The sequence below is a fragment of the Electrophorus electricus genome, chromosome 1 (assembly GCF_013358815.1).
Source record: "Electrophorus electricus isolate fEleEle1 chromosome 1, fEleEle1.pri, whole genome shotgun sequence".
Lineage (NCBI taxonomy): Eukaryota > Metazoa > Chordata > Actinopteri > Gymnotiformes > Gymnotidae > Electrophorus > Electrophorus electricus.
In genome coordinates, this window is record NC_049535.1 from 23,598,684 (window position 1) to 23,619,740 (window position 21,057).

General features: G+C 45.3%; 1 protein-coding gene across 12 annotated transcripts in view; it reads right to left on the reverse strand.

The window, feature by feature from the left end:
• cacna1aa (calcium channel, voltage-dependent, P/Q type, alpha 1A subunit, a) overlaps positions 1–21,057 on the reverse strand; it is an 86,458-nt gene that overhangs the window by 22,767 nt on the left and 42,634 nt on the right. For 8 of the 12 annotated variants that reach the window (XM_035531210.1, XM_035531195.1, XM_035531189.1 and 5 more), the window contains 21 exons: positions 19,640–19,772; positions 18,825–19,426; positions 18,315–18,655; positions 17,975–18,113; positions 16,768–16,897; positions 16,518–16,577; positions 16,196–16,302; positions 10,177–10,276; positions 9,739–9,899; positions 9,474–9,614; positions 9,028–9,229; positions 8,623–8,787; positions 7,992–8,102; positions 7,172–7,255; positions 6,197–6,199; positions 4,835–4,951; positions 4,287–4,352; positions 4,013–4,110; positions 3,763–3,913; positions 3,256–3,383; positions 1,851–1,947 (listed from right to left, as the gene is read on the reverse strand). In XM_035531210.1, the coding sequence (XP_035387103.1) occupies positions 1,851–1,947; positions 3,256–3,383; positions 3,763–3,913; positions 4,013–4,110; positions 4,287–4,352; positions 4,835–4,951; positions 6,197–6,199; positions 7,172–7,255; positions 7,992–8,102; positions 8,623–8,787; positions 9,028–9,229; positions 9,474–9,614; positions 9,739–9,899; positions 10,177–10,276; positions 16,196–16,302; positions 16,518–16,577; positions 16,768–16,897; positions 17,975–18,113; positions 18,315–18,655; positions 18,825–19,426; positions 19,640–19,772 (3,136 nt within the window). The remainder of the gene's footprint in view (positions 1–1,850; positions 1,948–3,255; positions 3,384–3,762; positions 3,914–4,012; positions 4,111–4,286; positions 4,353–4,834; positions 4,952–6,196; positions 6,200–7,171; positions 7,256–7,991; positions 8,103–8,622; positions 8,788–9,027; positions 9,230–9,473; positions 9,615–9,738; positions 9,900–10,176; positions 10,277–16,195; positions 16,303–16,517; positions 16,578–16,767; positions 16,898–17,974; positions 18,114–18,314; positions 18,656–18,824; positions 19,427–19,639; positions 19,773–21,057) is intronic. The other 4 variants (XM_035531202.1, XM_035531220.1, XM_035531193.1 and 1 more) reach the window with 1 other exon arrangement.

Consider the following 21,057-nt stretch of genomic DNA (forward strand, 5'->3'; position numbering starts at 1 on the left):
AGGGCGAAACAGAATGCAAAGAGGAGGGGCCAGAAACCGATTATTACTGCATTGACAGAGGCATTAATGTCTGGGTGGGAACAATTACGTTCTCTCGAAACAGTATTCCGAACAAACTCCGGCACATCACTGGAACTTTCTCCAGACTGGGTGTCCCATAAGTTCAAGAAAAATATTGCTGTCACTACGTTGCCTATGAGCTACCTTTGCCTAGTTAAGGAAACAGGACACATTGATGTGTGTGTTGTACATGTGTTTGTTTGTGTGTATGTAAAAATAAAGGAGAGAGACAGAGAGCTGGTCCGCAGAGAAAGGTAAGAGTATCTCTAGGAATGCCATCCACAGGACTGAGGGACTCGGAGGACTGAAGTCCTTCAGGCCTTCCCAGCACTGCTGCACACGCACATGTGGCTCTGCCTGAATGTGTCTGTGTGGGAAGGAGTGCAGTGGTATGTGTAATATGTGTTCTGTGTGTTTGGTCTCATGAGGAACAATGAGAATGTCTTTATTTCCACAATTACTTCACCACTTCTGTTTTCTGCATTGCCTGCATTTTATCTGATGACATTAAAGCACTGGCATTTGCTTTAATGCATTAAAATTTTATTTGATGTATCTCTAATGTATTAAAACGAAACAAGATTTTATTGATTGCATGAACAGATGTGTGTGTGGGAACGTGTACGTGTTCACATGTTTATGTGTGTGTGTATGTGTGGGTGAGTGTGTGTGTGTGCGTGTCTTCATGCGGTGCAAAAGCAGTGAGAAGGCCCGTCCGCTCCCGCTTCCCTGTGGATCGGCCTGGCTAACAGCTAACACAACCCCACCCCAAAAACCACAACAGCAGTTGCCTCACATCAGAGAACGCAGGAGGGGCAAAAGAAAGAGAGGGAGACAAAGAAAAAACGAGGAGGAGTAAACACCAACAGGTACGACACACAGTGCTGGCCGTTCTCGGAGTCAGTGCCTCTACCTTGTACGCAACCCGTGCAGGGCACTTCTTCCCCAGGCCTAAAGGTGGCGACATTTGCCTGAGCATGTCATACATATCCCTGTAACTGATCCTGCCACTGGGCGACCGAGAAAATAAATAAATAAAACCACACCGGGTGCGTGGGGAGGGGGAGAGGAGAAGAGGAAGCCAACAAAAACCGAAAGGAAAGAGGAGAAGAAGAAGGTGGTGGGGAGGGGAGAACAGAAAAAAGAAGGTTATTGGTTTGGGCTGGTGCCAGAGAGAGGCTCTGTAATCTAGGCTGATCTTGGCTGGGAGGTGGGGAGGGGCTGAAGAGAGGGGCAGAAGGAGGGGGGGGGGGGTATTTGCTGTCGGCCTTAGGGCGGCATTCTATGTAACCGGGGAGCAGGTTGCATAGAAGAGCAGCGGGGCTTCAGAACAGGCACAAAGTCCCGCTGCAGACAGGGCGGCGCTATGGCACTTTACGTCAATGCAGTTTCTGTCCCCCTCCCCCCAGAACAATGCACACTACCATGTAATCTAGGGCTAGTGAAAGAAACGAGAAAAATTGAGTTACAAACAAACAAACAAACAAACAAACAAACAAAACCAATAAAACAAAGAACCAAGGATGCACGATTTTATTGTTTTCTTCAAAAATATTTTTTCCCTTTTTTTCTATTGACATTCATAGTGGAGCACGTCATGCTTCTTAGAGTATCTGCATTGTCCTGCACATTCTCTTTTTTAGATCAGAATGCAAGTCGAAATGGTGAGTGTGCAAAAAATGTTATAAAAGTAACCAAAAAAGAAAAAAATTAAGAAAAAAAAAGGTAAGCGACATTCATTCCATTCTGGATGCTAGCAGGTGCTATTAGTTTTTTAGTGGAAGTCAAACCTTGCAGGCCACCCTATGAGGACATTTCTTTCCTAAGCCCAGAGGGGGGTCGATTACTCGCAATAAACTGTACATATCCTTATAATGAATGCGCCCACTGCAAGAAGAATACAGGGAAGTTAGAGCACACAATGCAGAACAGAGACATAGGAAGGAGATCACAAGATCACACACAGGAAGATTACACACACTAGCACACATTAGATCATTCGCTCGTCACCCATTGGGGCTGCTTTTGTAACTGGCCCTTTGAAATTCTGTTGTTTAAATAATTTTCTGTAATCCTTACTTCCAGTCTCCTGGTATCGCTTCCTCCACATATTTGTTTATTTGATTCTTTCTTTCCTTTTCTTTTTCCCTGTTGCCTCACCCTGCCCTCTGTGTGCACTCCTACAGCGAGGGTTAGTGTGCAGCAGGTAGGTGACAGGCCCCTGAATGCGGATACCAAGAAACTTAGTGTGTTCCTTAGAGGGAGGTGGGGGAGGAGCTCGGCACAGTAAGTTTGGGTTACAGTGTTCCAATATATGAGTAGGTGAGGGCAAGCGTGCAAGGATAGGGGTCCAAGGATTCCACCATTTCCACTGGGATGGTGAGGAGGAAATGCATGGATCTTTGAGATCCATATTGCCCTCTCTCCAGAGGGGGCACTGCTGGCCGAGTGTCACTGATGAGCTGGCCACGGGGCACAGCGGGGGAGTGGCCGCTCATTAGAGGTCCTGGCAAGGCCCTGCCCCTGCGGCATGTCAGACGACAAGAAAGATAGGCAGGGTTCTGTGTTCTAGAGGGCACTGGGTCAGTTCACACGTATGTTCAACTGTTTAGAAAAATGTACGTGGGGGGTACATGTGAGCAGACAAATAAGTATCCAAGCAGACTATTCACATGTCAAGAGAAGGAAGTCTGTGTGTGTGGCACCTGAAGTAAGTATTCTTTCCTTCGGCAAATCACTTTGACTAGAATACTATTGCTGGGGGTGGTTTGGTGCTAGATTTTTATTTACATTTTTTTTAAATGACTTAAAAAAAGATTTATTTTAAAACAAAAAGATTACACCAAAATGTCATCATATTCAGACTTTTTATATGAAAAAGACTGCATGTTCTAGTTGGGTTTCAGTGACTGTCACAGTGCTGCACTAAAAAAATAATCAATGTTAATGTGAAATTTATTCAGACATTATTTCACACCGAAATCTTTAGTATAAAGGATTTACTGATATTGAGTGCATAATAAGCAATTACTGTGTTACTATGGCAGTGTGCATGTATAAAGGTTATGAGTTACCTGGTGGTTACAAATCACACCAGATAGTTATTAGTGCAGGAATGCATTTTTGTGAGTATGTGTGTGTGAGTTTGTTAATGTGAATGGGCGTATGTGTTATTGAGGTTTCAAAGAGACTTACCAGGCTGCTGGGTCATACTCTGCCCATATCCTCACATACTCATCCAGGTGATGAGGACCCAGAATGGAGGAGTCTCGTGTTAGGTACTCAAAATTATCCATGATAACAGCCACGAAGAGATTCAACATCTATACACATACACACACACACACACACACACACACACACACACACACACACACACACACACACACACGCACGCACGCACGCACGCACGCACATGCACACACACGCATACACATGCATACACAACAAAAAAAAAAACCTTTCCCATTAACCATACTATTAGCACCCACAAGGTAACAGTTAGTTTATTTTTTTAAATGTCAAGTTACTATTAACATTTTTATTAACACTTCAAAAACTATGAACACCCAAATAGTCTGTGCAGGTGGTGTCTGTTTTCTTTCACCTAGTGCCTGCCTGAGGCCTGAAACAGAACTAAGGTTTAGGAAAGCACAAGACAACATGGAGAGGAAGAAAGGGAGGAAGAGGAGAAGCTCTCACCAGGAAGGAGCAGAGGAAGATGAAGGAGACAAAGTAGAGGTAGGCAAATTCGCTGCCACATTCTGGCTCTGGGTTCCCCGAAAGGGGATCGCAGCTCCTCAAGCCCAGACACGCGAGCATGATATCATGCCATGCCTCTCCAGTTGCACTCCTACACACACACACACACACACACACACACACACACTCACTCAGATGGAGCTACATACTGCAAAAGATGGCACGTTCCACACAAAAGATGGCCCCGCACCTGAACAGCAGCATGAGCGCTTGGAAGAAGGTCCTGAAGTTGTTGTGCTGGTTGATGGCGCTGTCTCCATCCTCCTCGATCGCAATGTTCCCAAACAGCTGCAGGACATGCCGTTTTGTATCAACATCACAGTGTGAGGGCCAGGTTACCGTACCACAATCAACATTCCTATAGAACTATCTGTGTCCTGGTATTAAGTGAGTGCTGCTGTTTAGCGAAGTTAAAGGTGCGCGGGAATGAGACAAGGAGGGGGAGGCTCCACGTGCCACCTCACCTGCATGCCGATGATGGCGTAGATGAAGAACAGCATAGCAATGAGCAGGCACACGTATGGCAGAGCCTGCACGCAAGAAAACCCACAGGCCAGCCGTCAGCTAAGTGAGAGAGCTTTTACTGAAAAATGATTAAATTCTGCAGAGAACCGCAAGGTTTGGATGTAGACTATCTGCATTCTTTGTTATGGTATTGTACTTTATTCTGTCTACTATTAAGAATGTAGCACATCTACTGTTTGAGTAAACTTAAATTTATTTGTGTATATATGCTATACTTACAATATGTTAGGACTTAACCTTCACCTTCAAAAGAGTGAAGGAAGCTGTTCTCCATGAATTATTCCAGTGAATTTTGCAAAACCAGGTTTTACATTATAATACTGTGTGTGTGTGTGTGTGTGTGTGTGTGTCTGTGTGTGTGTGTGTGAGTGAGAGAGAGAGAGAGAGAGAGAGAGAGAGAGAGAGAGAGAGAGAGAGAGAGAGAGAGAGAGAGAGAGAGAGCGAGAGAGAGAGAGAGAGAGAGAAAGAGAGAGAGAGAGAGTCTTACCTTAAAAGACTGGACAAATGTCCAGAGCAGGATGCGAATGGTTTCACCCTGCCTCAGCAGCTTAATGAGACGAGCAGCTCTGAAGAGTCTCAGAAAACTCAGATTGATAAAGTTATTCTACAGAAAAGGAAAGAGGAGACAGAAAGATAGATAGATAGATAGATAGATAGATAGATAGATAGATAGATAGATAGATAGATAGATAGATAGATAGATAGATAGATAGATAGATAGATAGATAGATAGAAGTTGATGATTGAATCATAATTTATTTTTTCCAGTAGGCAAAACAAAGAGGGGTGTTACAAACTAGGGGAGGTGCAAAACTGCTAGAAAATAAAAGTCAAACTGGCAAGACTGAGCAGGCCCAGCATATCCAAGGGAAGGAGGGAGTGCGAATGGGAGAGAAAGGGGGAGGGGCGGGCGACTCATACACGTCGGACAGAAACCTCCCAATCATCCTCACCCACTCAGGGAAGGAGGTGCAGAAGGCCTAACTTCACATGTCAGTCAATCAAATGCACTGATCGGGAGGGTTGAGAGGCTCACCACACACAGCAACCCCACGGCATGCTAGCCCACACAGCTAAGGATTAAGAGCAGCTAACATTGTCACATGGGGCCTGGCAGGGGCCAGCCTCAAAGGTTCTGGGTTTAAGGATAGTGAGGTAAAAAAAATGGGATAAAAACCCTACATTTTATATATAAATACATTGTATACAAATATACCAATGAGTTAAAGTAGGGTCCTTGATGCACATAGCAAATGTGCTGATATTGAGTCAGTAAACGGAATCAGTGGTGCTGTGCAGTACGTATGAAGTATGTGTACGTATATGTAGATATGTCCTTAAACCCAGCACCTGAGCACAAGAAGGGAACAGAGATAGGGGTAGGGGTTAAGGACTATGCAGTGTGTGCATGCAAGTCTTCTCTTCACCAATAGCACTGCAGAATTATTCCTCAACTGAGTAAAGCTCCTCCTCCATCTTTGCAACAGGCCTATCAGTGACCCTCAGCAGCAGGCAATGAGAGTGGTTAGATTTCTGTGTGTTTGCTTACATGTTTGTTCTGTCCTGCTATATGTTTGTTTTTGAAAGCAAAAGGGAGAGGCGGAGCATGCAGTCAACCTGAAACTATACATCTCATATTACTTATTTCTTTTTTTATGTTATTGAATCACTGAAGGTTCTACATATGTGTGCATCCATGCACACGCACGTGTGTGTGTGTGTGTGTGTATTTCACCAGTTATCAGAGGTTTCACAAGTTCATCAGAACTCAAGCACATGCATCATCATCATCACCAGCATCCACAGAGGAAAACAGATGCATTAAGATTTCCAAAAAAAAATTACACACCATCTGCATGGAGATGTTTCGGATGCATGGTTTATAGCAGCATTTTAGGGGGGTTGAAAAAACAACCAGTGTGATTGGCCAGGCCAGGTCACAGATGGACACATGAGTTTCATAGTGCATTTTGATTGGATGAATTCATCAGAGGGCGTAGCCGCCAACATAGCAGAGATTAAAGCATGTAGAAAAAAAGATAAAACAAGAAATGAATAGTCATTATGCAGACAATTAATCAAAAACATTATTAATTTAAAGTTGCATACTATATTCAAATCATAACATCAACTTATGGTACTGCAGTAGCAACTAACCAAACATAATTGTTAAAGCAATACTGAAATCACAATGAAACCCACATAAAACAACATCAAAAAGATCTGCACCAAATGCTTTAAAATGTTTGCTTTATGGTTTCTTTGTCGTTTCAATAGAAAAACAAGAGGAATGGGTGCAATATTTCTGTATCTCAAAGTCTGAGATAGCAAACATTTCCTACAGAAGCATGTTACTTTCCAAAACATGCCTGTACAATGATCAGCCACCAGGTGTTGCTATTTTCCTGAAAGACACTGGTTCTTTATGACACACACACGCACACATAAATATGGTTTAGAACAGCCTTATCCTGGCTGATCTTGATTTATCATGGGACTGCAATATTCCATGCGTGCGCGTAATTAAAAAAGAGGTGGAGGGCTGATATTGGCAGGGGCATGAATTAGGCTGGGCATGAGGGCAAGGGGAGTCATACACACCTCACCACCTCCCACAGCCAAACTGGGACTATTATATAAGGCCTTCAGAGCTTCACTTCAATGAGCAAGCAATGATCCTATGGAGTGGGGGTACTCATGTATCTCCGACACACACACACACACACACACACACACACACACACACACACACACACACACACACACGCACACACATCCCCCAACACACACAGAGTAACCCAGCCCCTCTGCAGAAAGCACTTACCCCTAGCTCTGTGACTAAAATATCAGTGATACTGCCAAGTACAGTCACACAGTCAAATATACTCCAGGCATCTTTGAAGTAGTTCTGTGGTAAGAGGACAGAAATGTGCTTGTCAGGCTGGAGTGAGACAACAATGGGCAGACAGACATGTCCCCCCCTCCCCACCAACACAAACACACACACAAAACACTTAGCAAGTGGCCTTGTTTCTTTTTCTGTTGACGCTGTTCTGTTTTCCCTTCCCAGTTTTCTCCCTTTCTCTGTCCTGCTATCTTTGTCCCTCTAGTGGTGCCTCATGGTTTGGCGTTACATATGCTGACTGTGCAATTCTTATTTTTGCATGGCTTCATGAATGCCTGTAGTCAAAGCTCCACTCTAACTAGCACCTGCAGTACGACTGTAGCATCCAGCGCACACATCCGCCCATATCTGTGTATGCATAGCGGCTCTTTCCCACCCACCAAGGCTAATTTAGACCCACATCCTCTCCATCAGCTAAGCTCCATCCTCCTGCCTCCTGCATTCTCTCCACCTGCATGGATGACCTGCCAACGTTATGCTGATTACAGTTACTCCTGTTCCTCTCCAGTCTTTGTTTCCTAATCCCCTGTTTTCATTATTTATATATTTAGATAATGACCATTCACTCTCCATCTCCAATCCACAGACATCCTTCTCATTTATTGTCCTGATTGCATCCCTGAGTCATTTCAGTGTTGTCCTATGTGTAATATTATTTACACAGCCATGCCACCATGTACAAACATATAACCTCATGACCTTACGCTCCGCCACAACACACTGGGGCACACTCACTCACCAGTGCTCCAAAGGCGATGATCTTTAACACACACTCCAGGGAAAACAACGATGTGAACACAATGTTCAGGTTGGCTAGCATTTTCTCATAGGTCTCTGAAGCTCCATAATACTGAAAATGCAGAAACACAAACACACACGTGCATGCACACACACATGCACACGCACGCGCACACACACACACACACACACACACACACACACACACACACACACACACATATAAAATCATATCAGATCTGCTCAGAACCTATTAGTTAATACGTAATAGCTAGTGTGTAATAGCTGTAATAGCTAGTGTGGCACTACTACCCAGTACCCTGTTACTGATGGAACGCTTTTGTGACAAGTATTTGTTCCAACCCTGCAATCTACAAACTGATTTTCTTTTCTAAATATTCCTTCTTAGCAGTAGAAGGAACTGCATTAGTCAAATTATCTACTTAACCTCATGATATGAAAAATAGTATCACCATCTATTGCTGCCTATGCTTTGGACAGTGTTTGGACTTTGCAGGAAGAGCATAGTCAGTTCTTTTACAAATCTGTCATCAAGACACTGTGCCGTGCTTCTTTGCAGATTTTCAAACTGTGGCCGCAGCCACTAGCAGGCCTGGAGGAAGGAAGCCCACCTTCATCATGAGAACGATGGTGTTGAGGGCGATCATGGCCATGATAGTGTACTCAAATGGCGGCGAGACTACAAACTCCCACATGCGGTACTGGAACGTCTGCTTGTTCTGAGGCATGTGTCGAGTAAGTGGTTTGGCGTTGATGGCAAAATCTATACAAGCTCTCTGCAAACACATGGTATAAGTTTACATGAAGGTGGACTGAAATACAAAATAGATATTTAGCTCACACATGAGTTTTTCACACTCTCTACCAGATATTCTAGATTTTTCAGTGCCTTTCAAGCCAGCTGACAAGTTTATTCTCGGATTTATACACTGTGAATGATCTGCAAAGTTTTCTTTTTACTAGTGACATTTGTAACACTGGGTGTTTATGGAAGACTCTCTCTCTTGCCCTCTCACCTCATTCTTTTCCAGACTGTAGTCCTCCATCATTTTGTCTCCTTGTTCCTGGAAGGTGATGATGATGAGAGCCACGAAGATGTTGACGAAGAAGAAGGGGAAGACCACGAAGTACACCACGTAAAAGATGGACATCTCCATCCGGTAGCCCGGGCTCGGGCCCTGGTTCTCGTAAGTCGCATCGACTGAATGTTTCAGTACCCTGTGGAAAAGAGAGAGAGAGATCTCTCTGCTTTGATCTGGACCAGCATTCTGGTAAAGGGTCATATCACTGTACCACACAGTGTTTGCTTGATTCAGCATTCTCTGTTCAGTTCTCGGTGACCTGATTCAAGTGTGTTAAAAGCCAGTAAAACATTATACTGAGGCAAAGCTCTACATCTGAAAATTCTTCTGAATTTAAACTGGACTCCTTCTCAGACTGCGTTATGAATTTTTGTACTCACTGCGGCCATCCCTCTCCGGTAGAAACCGTGAAGAGGGTGAGCAAGGCCCAGAGCACGTTGTCGTAGTGGAAATCGTACTTCTTCCACTCCCGCTTCTGCGCCCGCACTTCGTTATCTCGCTCGTACACTAGGTATTCGCCCCTGAACATACAACCTCTAATTACAACATGCCAACAGACGGCTACAGTTGTGCCTGTGTCTGTGCCTGTGTTTGTTTGTGTGTGTGTTTGTGTGTGGGTGTGTGTGTGTGGGGGGGGGGCTTGACCTGCAGTCACGCTCAAACTCCTTGGACTCATCTGTGCAGTAGAAGAATTTGCCCTTGAAAAGCTGCACTGCCACCACAGCAAAGATGAACATGAAGAGCAAGTAGACGATGAGGATGTTCAACACGTTCTTCAGAGAGTTCACTACGCAGTCAAACACAGCCTGAGCACACAAAATAACAGTCACACATGGCCAGTCGAACATGGAGAAACATGATCTAACACAGCCTGAAAACGCTGACAATTGCAAATGGAGAACACGGAGAAACTAACAGACTGGGAAGGCAGAGAAACAGTTTGACACAGAGGGATTACGTCAAGAGAGACGTACAAAGAGCACATTGTTAACACATCACGTCCATTATCAAAAACCCTGAACATCATCAGACAACTTGAGAAAAGACTTAAAGCACAGTCTGCAAGACACTGAGTAGCAGCACCTTGAGCTTGGGCAGGCGCTTGATGGTCTTCAGGGGTCGGAGCACTCTCAACACACGCAGGGACTTAATGGTACTGATGTCTTTCCCCTTACTGCTTCCTCTACATGTCACCCCAAACACAGAAACACACACACACACGCACACACACACAGACATACCCACAGACATACACACATGGTTAAAGAGAGTCAAAGGTGAAGTGCCAGGTTGGAACATGGGTAACTGCTTGGGCACAGATACCCATAGCTGGCACAGGTGGGTGATGATTTCAGGTGTTAGTAGCTCAGACCAGTTACTAGACATGCCTGCTATGCATTCAACACAGTCCAGTTACAGTAGGATGCAATGCATCGCTACAGAGCTCACACTGAGAATGTAGCCTGCTGTTAGTTTAGCAAGCCCATCTCTCTCTCTCTCTCTCTCACACACACACACACACACACACACACACACACACACACACACACACACACACACACACACACACACACACACGCACACGCACGCAGCCCATGCTGTTTTGAAATCCAGCTCAGTGGATGTAGCATCCATTTCTCAGCTCAATCCATGCTGTACTGACTACTGACTTCCGTTTACCCATCAGTCTTTGCTGGTTTCATAGTACTGCCACGGCAGCAGCATGAGAGCTGAACCAATCAGTGCACACAGCAGTCTCAGGCATCCCCGCACTGGGAATGGCCAGTCAAAGCTTTTTCTTTTCTTTTTTTTTTCTTTCTTTTTTTGTCATCTTGATTTTCTTTACATCTTTTTTATTTTGAATGCATAAAAAATAGAGTAAACGTAGGAGTGGGATGGAGGATCTCTAAAAACATTTACTCATATAAGAGAAGAGTTTTTAGGAAAATGGTTTATGTAGGAGGGGGCATTATTTACATGTCAATCACAATGATCACACAGCAAATACCAGCACCTATAACAGTCTTGGCACCTAAAGAGGTCTCTGTGTTTGGTCATTGTAACGTGAACCTCAACACGATCTGTTTTATCTAATACTCTCAGCTCTAGAGCAGTTCACAGTATGGAGTCATTCTAAATACATGTAAGGCTTCAAACCAGGCCCCTCACCAATCCTGCAGGAAATGCATTCTGAACCCTAGCAGCCGGAGGGGCAGCTGTGCTTCTGGTGGCCATCCAGCTGTGTCTGAGCACCAGCCTAGCCACCTGACCCACGCTCCCACTGCAAAACAGCCCTGGCAAGTAGGCCACACCAATCTTTCTGAGTTCTTCTCTTTGAAAACATTAAACTGCACTGCTAGAAGCTTGTTAACTATACAATACAAGAAAAAGACTTCAAGACATCAAGATGTGGCCTTTTAACTGTGCTGTTCTACTCTTCCCTTCTGTCCTCTCCTGCCCTCTGATCTGCACAGGACAGTGCTCTAGTGTTTCCAGTGTTATGTCCCCTCAGCAGATGCAGTTACATACTGTATATATATATACACACCCATCTAAGGTCAGATGGTTGAATAATGAGGTGGGCTCAAATGCTCAAAGGTGATAGTTTTGACCTACCACCTGGTTTAATGATGGTGTGTGTCTTGAGTCCTAACACTGGTGGTAGTTCAGAGGTACACAAAGAACAACAGTGACAGTGAGAGAGAAAGAGAAGGAGGAATGACCTGCAGATGGACGAACAAACAGATTCAAAAAAAAAGAAAGAGGAAAGCAGTGTAACTGGCATGACAAGCATTAAGAGCGAGGAGGCAAGAAAAAGACAAACGCGAGAGCGTGAGGGAGAGGAAGAGAGCGCGAGAAAGTGAGATTACCCGCTGCCGCCGCTGGAGGTGTGGCCAGTTGAAGAGATGAGAGAGGGTCAGAGACACACACACACACACACACACACACACAATCACACACACACAATCACAGTCACACAATCACAGTCACACAAACATATAAAGTCATAGAAATAGGGTTATGGGGAGAGAAAGGGTTTGTAGGAAGAAAAAACATCAATATGAGACACACATAGCAGAAAGAGAGAAAGAAAGGGTGTAAGGCTGCATTTGATCAGACCTGTCACTAGATCTGAGCCTCACATACATACATGCACAAACTCACTCATACACACACACACACACACACACACACACACACATACTTACCAATAAATTAATACTAAGGATGAAATAATATGCACACATAAGCCTGCCCACATTACTTTCATCACTTTGATTATCATAGTTATAAGTTCAACGCGCCCCCCCCCCCACACACACACACACACACTCACACACTTTTGTATAAGGCATGAGGCATACATAATGCAGACATGCACCATAACCCGCATATAATTCAGTTGCTATGGTGATAGCAAGTTGAGTTAGTTGCCATGCCTCCTTTCCTGCTATATGACATCCTGTCCCAGTGTCTGAGTAGTACCACAGTCACATGATGAGCACAGGACTATGTCACATGACATGCAGTCATATGACTTCGCGCCACTATAGCAGCAGAATCTTAGCCTCGAGCATGTGCACGCGTGTGCACGTGCATAGCCACACTCCCGCACACGCATACACGCACGCCATTCTACAGCAACGCACCGGACAGCACTCTCAGTCCTCTCTACATGTTCGTACAAATTAGCAGAGGCACAATGAACCGCTCACTTTCGTTCACAAGAGTGACAGCCAAGGGTTCTGCAAACCCAACGTGAGCAAATTAATTTGGCACCATTCTTTGTTTTTTTTACATGACTAAAGAAATGCCCCATTCTAGTGCATACAGTGTTTGTCCATGTCTAGTGTGTCCATCTGTTTCTCAAGCTACCATATCAGGTAAAACAAACACCAGTATTGCATTGTCCAAAGTCAACCAACCCACCTTATAGCGATACAGCGTTATAACTGTCACCTGCATACTCTCTAATAAGGATCAGGTTAGCCTGTTTTTAGTTGTGGTGGAAAAAGAAGACATGGCAGATTATTTTGAGCTCTAATTGTGTATGTGTGTGTGTTTATGTGTATGTGTTTGCGTGTGTGTGTGTGTGTATGTGTGTGTGTGTGTGTGTGTGTGTGTGTTATATGATGCCAGCGTCAGGAAGGCATTCCTCAGCGACTCCTGGCATTTTCTGATCCACTGTGGACTATGTAGCTCTTCTCCCTTCCCCCAGAAAATAAATGGCTGGTTAATTGGATCTCACGTTAGTCAAAGTAACGATACACATCTCCAATGGGCACAGTCGCTCTGCGAGGTGGGCAGTTTGATTGGCTGAAATCGAGTTATGGTCTTATCTCTGGGCGCAAGGGTCCAGGCCATGCCTGAGACATCTAAATGGATTCTAGCTGGCTTCTGTCTGCAGGCCTGCTACAAGCCCTACTGTGCCTGCATTCTGTCTGCCTGTCTACAGCCTCTTGGTGGCATGTCTAAAGACTTTTCCATGGTGGCTGGTCTAAAGACTTGTCTAAAGCATTTGTCACAGATTAATGCCAGTCAGTCATTTGACAGCCACACCAATTTGCAAGATTTCTGATGAGACAGATGTTTGTCAGTCCCTTTGAAGAGAATTCAAATTCCTTGCTCCCCCTGAGCTCAGGATGGGCCACATTTACAGGCTGATCGGGACAGCTGTTGTACCACAATCTACAAACGTGACACTGGCACAGAAACAGACACGCACAAACACATAGACACAGGTATGTATGTTAACACGGTTAGGTGTCCACATACTGCAGGGTGTAGCAATAGCTGATCAGCTGAATCGTAAGCTGTCAACATAAAGTAAAAATAAGAAAAAAAACTGTTCGGCCCACCCCTCAGCTAGCGCTAGTGAGCAGAAAGGGGCTGACCTTGCCCTTGGTTTTGTGTCCTATGTGTGAGAGAGCCGGTAAGAGCGTGGCGGAATGGACAAACGAAACAGACAGAGCAGTTGGAAATAAACGCCAGCTACAGGACAGGCAGAGCAGGCATAAAGAGCAAACAAGACAGAAAAAGGCAGAAAGAGAAAGACAGCGAGACAGAGAGAGAGAGAGAAAGCGACATTACCCCTCTTTTCCTTCACCACCTGCATCACTGTGTGCGGATCAGAGAGATTCAGAGACAGCCAGAAAAATACGAAGAGCAAGACACACACACACAGAAAATACACAAACACACAAACACAGAGGACAGAAAACACACAAACACAGAGGACAGAAAACACAGAAAGGCTGAGACAGGGAAAGAATGGACTTATTGGAGGAGGAGGGAACAACATCAGCATGAGACAGAGAGAGAATTCACAACAAAAAAACTCACTAATGGCATAGGCCCTAAATTGTTTTATATGTGGACACCTAATGTAGTGCAAACACTTATACAGATAACACGAAAAGGAGAGAAACACACAGTCTCGCACCCTGTACAGACAACAGGATCTATTACCATGCTGGCAGCCAGAGGGCGCCACCGACACCCCAGAGCGCCTGTGCTTCTGAACACTTTGTCTCTCGTCATGAGCATAGAGTAAGAGAGAGGTAGGGAGGAAAGTAGGTGAGGGAAGAGGGAGGAGGCAGGAGCGAAGGGAGATGTTCTTTAAGCAGAGTCAGGCACTTCCATAACTCACATAAACCCTTTGGCAGGAAGCCTTGGGTAGTTAAAGGAGTAGGGGAAGGGACCAAGGGAAGGATTCTGGGTGACAAAGTAGGGCACTTTCTAAGCGAGTAAGTCTTAGTGATAGGAAATAGGAGCCATTATACAGACAGACGGAGCCTCTTTGAGAGAAGCATGCTGACGTGGATGTCAAGTAGGTAATCAATGGTAAATCTTATCAGACTTCTAAGGGTTGTGAGAGACAAACGTGTGTGTGTATGTGTGTCAGGTGCAGTCACAGCCTTATGAGTTCTATTTATAACACTGTACATGAGTTCATATTAGCACAGAGTACTTATAAGTTAGTTTAACATTCATCAGTGTCTCGCTCAACTCTCACAAGGACTGAAAAGGAAGCACCCTTGCACATACACAAGGCCATACATATAATTACATTTTGTTCAGATTCAGGTCATCTGAAGTAGGAAAAAAAATTCAATAGAAATTCTATTACCTGCAGTCATGTCTTGCATTCAACAGCCTACATGCGGGGTCTTTCTGCCATCTCTGGAGGCCAGTCACATGCAGTTTACCAAGCCTGTACTTCAGAAAGCACTGAACATGTGTTTCATAATTCGGAACACATATTCTCCTCTGCCTCTCTTGGGCTTTATTTCACCTGTCATGCTCTCAGAGCTACTTGCCTTAGTAGGTGTTGTCATCTGCTGAAGTTGTTGCCTCTGGCTGTCAGGTCAAAGGCCAGGCCGCTCAGAGAGCCATCCTTACCTCTCCTGTATGCTAAACGTGATCCAGGCTCTAGACCTAAAGGTGGTCCTGACCTGTTTTCTTGACCCCTCTTCTGGAGAGGGGCTGGAAGCATCAGTCCTTGCGCGACATGTCCCCCTCTCCTTACCTCCTGCTACCTCCTCCTCACTACAGCTCCCTCACTGGGGTCCAGCCCCTCTTGTTTCTACTTCCTGAGGCTTCTGTGCTGGGGAGTTCCGGCAGGGCTGGCAGTGCTGAGGGTGGGCCTGAGACCTGGTTGCTCCGTACAGGCCTGGGCCCTAAAAGGTTACAGGTGCCTTGGGGTCTTGGGCCCACCATGGGTGTGGGGAGGCAGTTGTGGGTCAAGGAAAGGGCAGGGGCTACTGGTTAGAGGATCTGAGGATCATGGGGACGAAGGAGAAGAGAAGGGGGGGGGGGGAGGATATGCCAAACACACAGAATGAAGAAGAGAAGAAGAAAGATGTGCGAGCGAGTACATGAGCATGACAGGTCAAGAAAGACCAAGAGACAGAACAGGGAAAAGGGTGGCGCTCAAGGGTGCCAAGGGGGTGCGCTGGCTGCACTCTGGTGTTTGACCAGTAGGGAGCAGTAGATGCAGGGGCAAGGCAGCAGGCAGGGAGGGGGAAGAGGGAGACCAAGGGCAGGAGGGTACAGGAAGAGAGCGGGACATAGCAGGGGGGGAGTCCTGCGGGATACTTACGTGAAGGCGAAGGCCACCAGGGCACCACTAACCACTATAAAGTCCAGAATGTTCCACAGGTCACGGAAATACGAGCCTTGATGAAGCACCAGGCCCAGGTCCACCATCTGACAGAGGGGAAGAGAGAGAGAAAGAGAAAAAAATTCTAACTGCCAATTACAGATACCCAGTTTATAATGTAGCACACAATTCATTTTTGCAAATACATTGCTACTTTACAAATACCCCAAAAAGGCAAAAGTACTGAAAGTGCAAACGTTTTCAGTACTCATGAGTTCTATAAGCAGAGTCTGCAGTCACAGGAGGAGGCAAAAATGCTTACCTTTATTAACATCTCAAAGGTGAACACACCCGTGAAGACATAGTCAAAGTACCGCAGAACCTGCAGATGGGCAAAGAGAATAACAGTGTTGGACTATAGCATAGAGGACTAGTGGCAAAGGTATACTGGAACAGACTGGCTTCAACAGAAAAGAAAATACAGGTAGAAGTAAATGGAAACTGAATATTTGAAGATTTCACAGATATTAAAGCAGATGAACTGCACCATGCACTAACAAGGACTAGCTCACATTATTTCGGGGGGAGTCGGGCCACACAGGGTCTTCAGCAGCTAGAGCAATGCTGCTCATAGCAATCACCAGCAGAATACACATCTCAAAGTACCTCAGCGTGACAACATAGTGACACAACCTTCGAAACCTGCAACACACAAACATAAATAAATGAATAGTGATTGCTAACAAGCAAGCTATGTTTAAGAGAGAAGGCAATTTTGACTGTCAGGACTAGCTACACTAGTGATGTGTCATTCCTTGAGTCAGATCTTTTAAATGAGTGATGGGAGCACTGAAGAGCAGAGTGGATTTTTGTTGTTGCTTGATGTGCAGCCTGAGCCTCAAGTATTAAACTTTGATATGAAACTTCATATCTATATCTAACTTTTACATTTACATTCAGTTCTTGCAATAATGCTAACATCTTTCTTTAACTCTCACATTTGAATCAGCTGTGAAATAAGTTAATAATAAAGTTAATAATGAATAAAGGTATTTAAAAACTCAGCAAGTAAATGAAAAGCCATATGGAATCTGGAAGACCTGACTCATAGTTGTGAGCTGAGCCGATTGCTATGACCCACTAAAAAGAGGCTAAATGTCCATCACTGGTCTATAGGAACATTAGCACTAGCATAATATACAGCTCACAGGGCCTGTGTGGCAACACTCTGTTCTGAATAAAAAATACAAAAAATTGCAAGTTACTTTGGAGTGCAGTGACAAATTTTCTGCTTTCCTTCCTCTTCCTGCTTTTCTCTGATCCACTCAGATAACTTTGTTTTTCTATTTCAACACTCAGAAAGTTCCTTGTATTCCATGCATTCACGTGAGCACATGGAACAGACCATAACAAGATCAGGGTGGTTTGACATGTAAGATTACTAAACATAATTGCTACAGTAGTGGATAACCGGCATTTAAAAAAAAAATAAAAAATAAAAAAAAAAAATATATATATATATATATATATATATATATATATATATATATATAAGAATAAGTTATTTAACATTAACACCTCAATCTCATTTACATTTGCCGCTTGGCTCATAGTGGCCTTTGGGACAGCAAAGATCTCCTTTGTGTGTACTAGCAAGAATGTCCAGTAGTTTATTGTGCAAAATGTATATTCATGGATTCATTGTTTATTTTGTCAGCCACATACTTATGGGTTAGTAGCTTAGTATGAGATCTGTGAATTGGAGATGTGTGAACTCACGGGTTGGTGGTGGACAGGATGAACATGGAGGTGTAAGGAGGCATGGGCTTAGGCCCTCCGTCATCTTTGTCATCATCGTCTTCGTCACCTTTCGTATCTTCCTTCTTTGGCAGGGGTTCTGTGTTGGCATTTTTATTGACTGTAGGATAGTAAAGCAAAGCTGATGAAAGAGCTGAGGCAGATTTCCATACAATGAAGGACTGCTGAACAACTTGGAGAAGGGACTTCAATTGTTAGGTCTTCAACTTCTGAGACAAAAAGACATTAGAACCTGGTCCACACTATCTAAATGACATTCCCTTTCTTTTCATTCAAGCTCTCCTTCCCCTTTGTCTCTCACCTTGCAGGATGGCGTTGGCGGATGGGAATATGGGTGGCATGTCTATAGCGGTGTGGTCTGGCTTGGTGTCCAGGTTGGCAGGGTTGGAGGGGTTCATGCTGCTCTCTGTGCCTCCAGGGACCATGCAGGTGCTATGGATGCTGTTGGCCAGGCTGAGCAGGCTGGAGTGGGGTGTGGAGTGGGGACCCGCCAGGCGGGCAGCCACCGGCACCAGGGGCTGGGTAGCCAGCTTGTTGTTCATGACGTTGTCCAGGTCTTCGCTGTACTGGCTGTCTTGCCTGGACAGAGTCTTCTGAATGGGACGAGTGGTGGAAAGAGTGGGGCCACCAGTGTGACCATCCCTGGAGAGAAGAAGCCAAAAATGAAGAGGTGAAAAGAGCGAGACAGAGAGAGAGAGAGAGAGAGAGAGAGAGAGAGAGAGAGAAAAAAACAGAAAGTGACAGAGGCACTATGACATCAGATATGCTAAAGCAGTGGAAAAAAACAAACTTCCTACACTCCAAAACTCACTTCCTGGTGCGATGTCGCACCCGCTCCCCTTGCTCTGCTCTTTCCCTCCTTCCCTCTTTGTCGGCATGGCGATGGCGCCTGGTCCTGCGCTCTGCCCCGTCTGCATGCTCTCCCTCTGTCCCTCCCTCCGTGCCCTTGCTCCGGTGCCTCCTCCCTCCAGCTCCTGTCCGGCCCTCGGAGCCCTCCTCCTCCGAGGCCTTGCGGTGCGGGCGAGAGCGCCCAGACTGCCCGCGGTGTTCTCGCTCCACCCGCCTCCTCTGGGGCTCTGTTGGGCAAGCCTCAGGCCCCTCGCTGCCCCCCTGAGGTGGGGTGCGGGCACAGCTCTGGCTCTCGGCCTCCCTGCGGGTTCGGTGAGAGTCTGTGGACTCTGTTCTCTCCAGTGGCCATCCCTGGGCTGACCCTCCACCTCCGCCTCCTCCACCTCTCCCTCCTGCAGGATTGAAGGGTGGCTGCTTGTGCAGGAGCTCTTGGGAATGCCGGGCCTGCGTCTCGCCTGGCCGGGTCTTGTTGGTGTTGTTGTTGCGGTTCTCCTGGGGATCCACCACCAGCGGGCGGTCAAGGTGGGTCTTCATGTCAGGTCGGATGTGGCGGGAATAGGAGACCTGAGAAGGACAGACCGGGTCAGACATGTCAAGACTCATGACAGTCATGAAAGGCACCCAGTGAAGCACATGAATATTACTCACTATCTATGCACACAACAGTTATTTCAACACTGTCTTTAAGTTTGACTTCAAATACGTCCCTAATCTAATCTCCCATAAATTCTGTGCTTCCACTCTGCGCTCTCTATTTCTCTATTTCTCTCTGCTTACCTTCCAGCGGTCCTCGGGGTCCAACTCATTGTAGAGCGCCTCCCTGCTGGTCATCAGCGTCTGCCTGCGGAGCTCACTGGTGCGCTGCTCCCACACTGACTTGGAGGTCTTATGGTTCTTCTGCTGTTCCTTACTGCAAAAAGACAGAGAAAAAGAAAGATCGAGAGAGAGAGAGAGAGAGAGAGAGAAAACAGAAGATGAAGCAGGCACAGAGAAAGACAAACGGAGAGAAACAGAGGAAAAGTCAGGTAATTGGAAGGTTACAAGTGCTCTGGCTGATATGAACAGAGGAGGAAGTGTTAACACCATAGAGCCTACTCTACTCACACAGCTACTGTAGGCCGGCCAGTAAACAGCCAGCTATTCACACAATGACACCAAGAGGGCACTAGTTTGGGAAAATTCAGAGCACATACAGTGTAAAAGAGACAAGATTATAATGATAACTACCAGCAATAGTCAGCAGGGTACAGATGCCCACCTCTTTGCGAAAGGCAAGAGAGAAAAGAGAGAAAAAGGACAGAATGATATGAAGAGACCCAGCCTGAAGCGAGAACGGGAGGGAGGTGGAGGGTGTGGAACAAGCTGGCACACCCATCCCACCTCTTCCCTCTGGCAAACTGAGAAGGTGGAGCTGGAGAGTCTGGAGTGGAAGAGCAGCTTGCACACAGATGGGAAGCGGCAAGGACTAAGGGTGGAGTGAACTGGGAGAAGTGGGGCCAGTGAAACAGCAGGAGAGAAAAAAAGCAGAAGGGTATAAATACCATTCCAGAAAGGGTTCGGAAGCGTCGAGACGCTCCGAGTGAACGGTCACGCTGAGGAGGGAAACAGCAGGTGTGAGGCGCGTAATGATATCTAACACACTCTCACACACAGATGTAAACGCACGCCTGAACTCAAGCAAACATACACACATGCTTACAGGTGCAGATACATGAGCATGCTTAAAAATGTGCGCACACACACACACACACACACACACACACACACCTCTGTAGTAAGCAAATAGACTCTGAACACCTGCTAAAGTAATTGCTTTTTAATTGCTCAGGAGATGAAAGACTTCAAAATGTGCCATCTTAACACGCTTAGTTACTACTTGCTATAGATGCAGCCTCCAAGGCAAAAGAGAGACAAATTCTTCTCTTTCTCTTGTTAGTTTTGTACAATCGATTTCACACTTGTACCATGTCAACTTCTTCAAAACCCTAAACACATTCAGCATATCAATAGATTATGTGACTATTTTTAGACATTTATATACTCTGCTCAAAATAGTTAATTTTCAGTTTAAAACTCTACAAGTCTGATCAGTGTGGATAGAAATATGTTGCATTTTGACAGACAAAAAAATATATACACTCGAAATACGTAAAGCAGATTATTTTAGCAGATTATCATTATTATTTTAGATTATT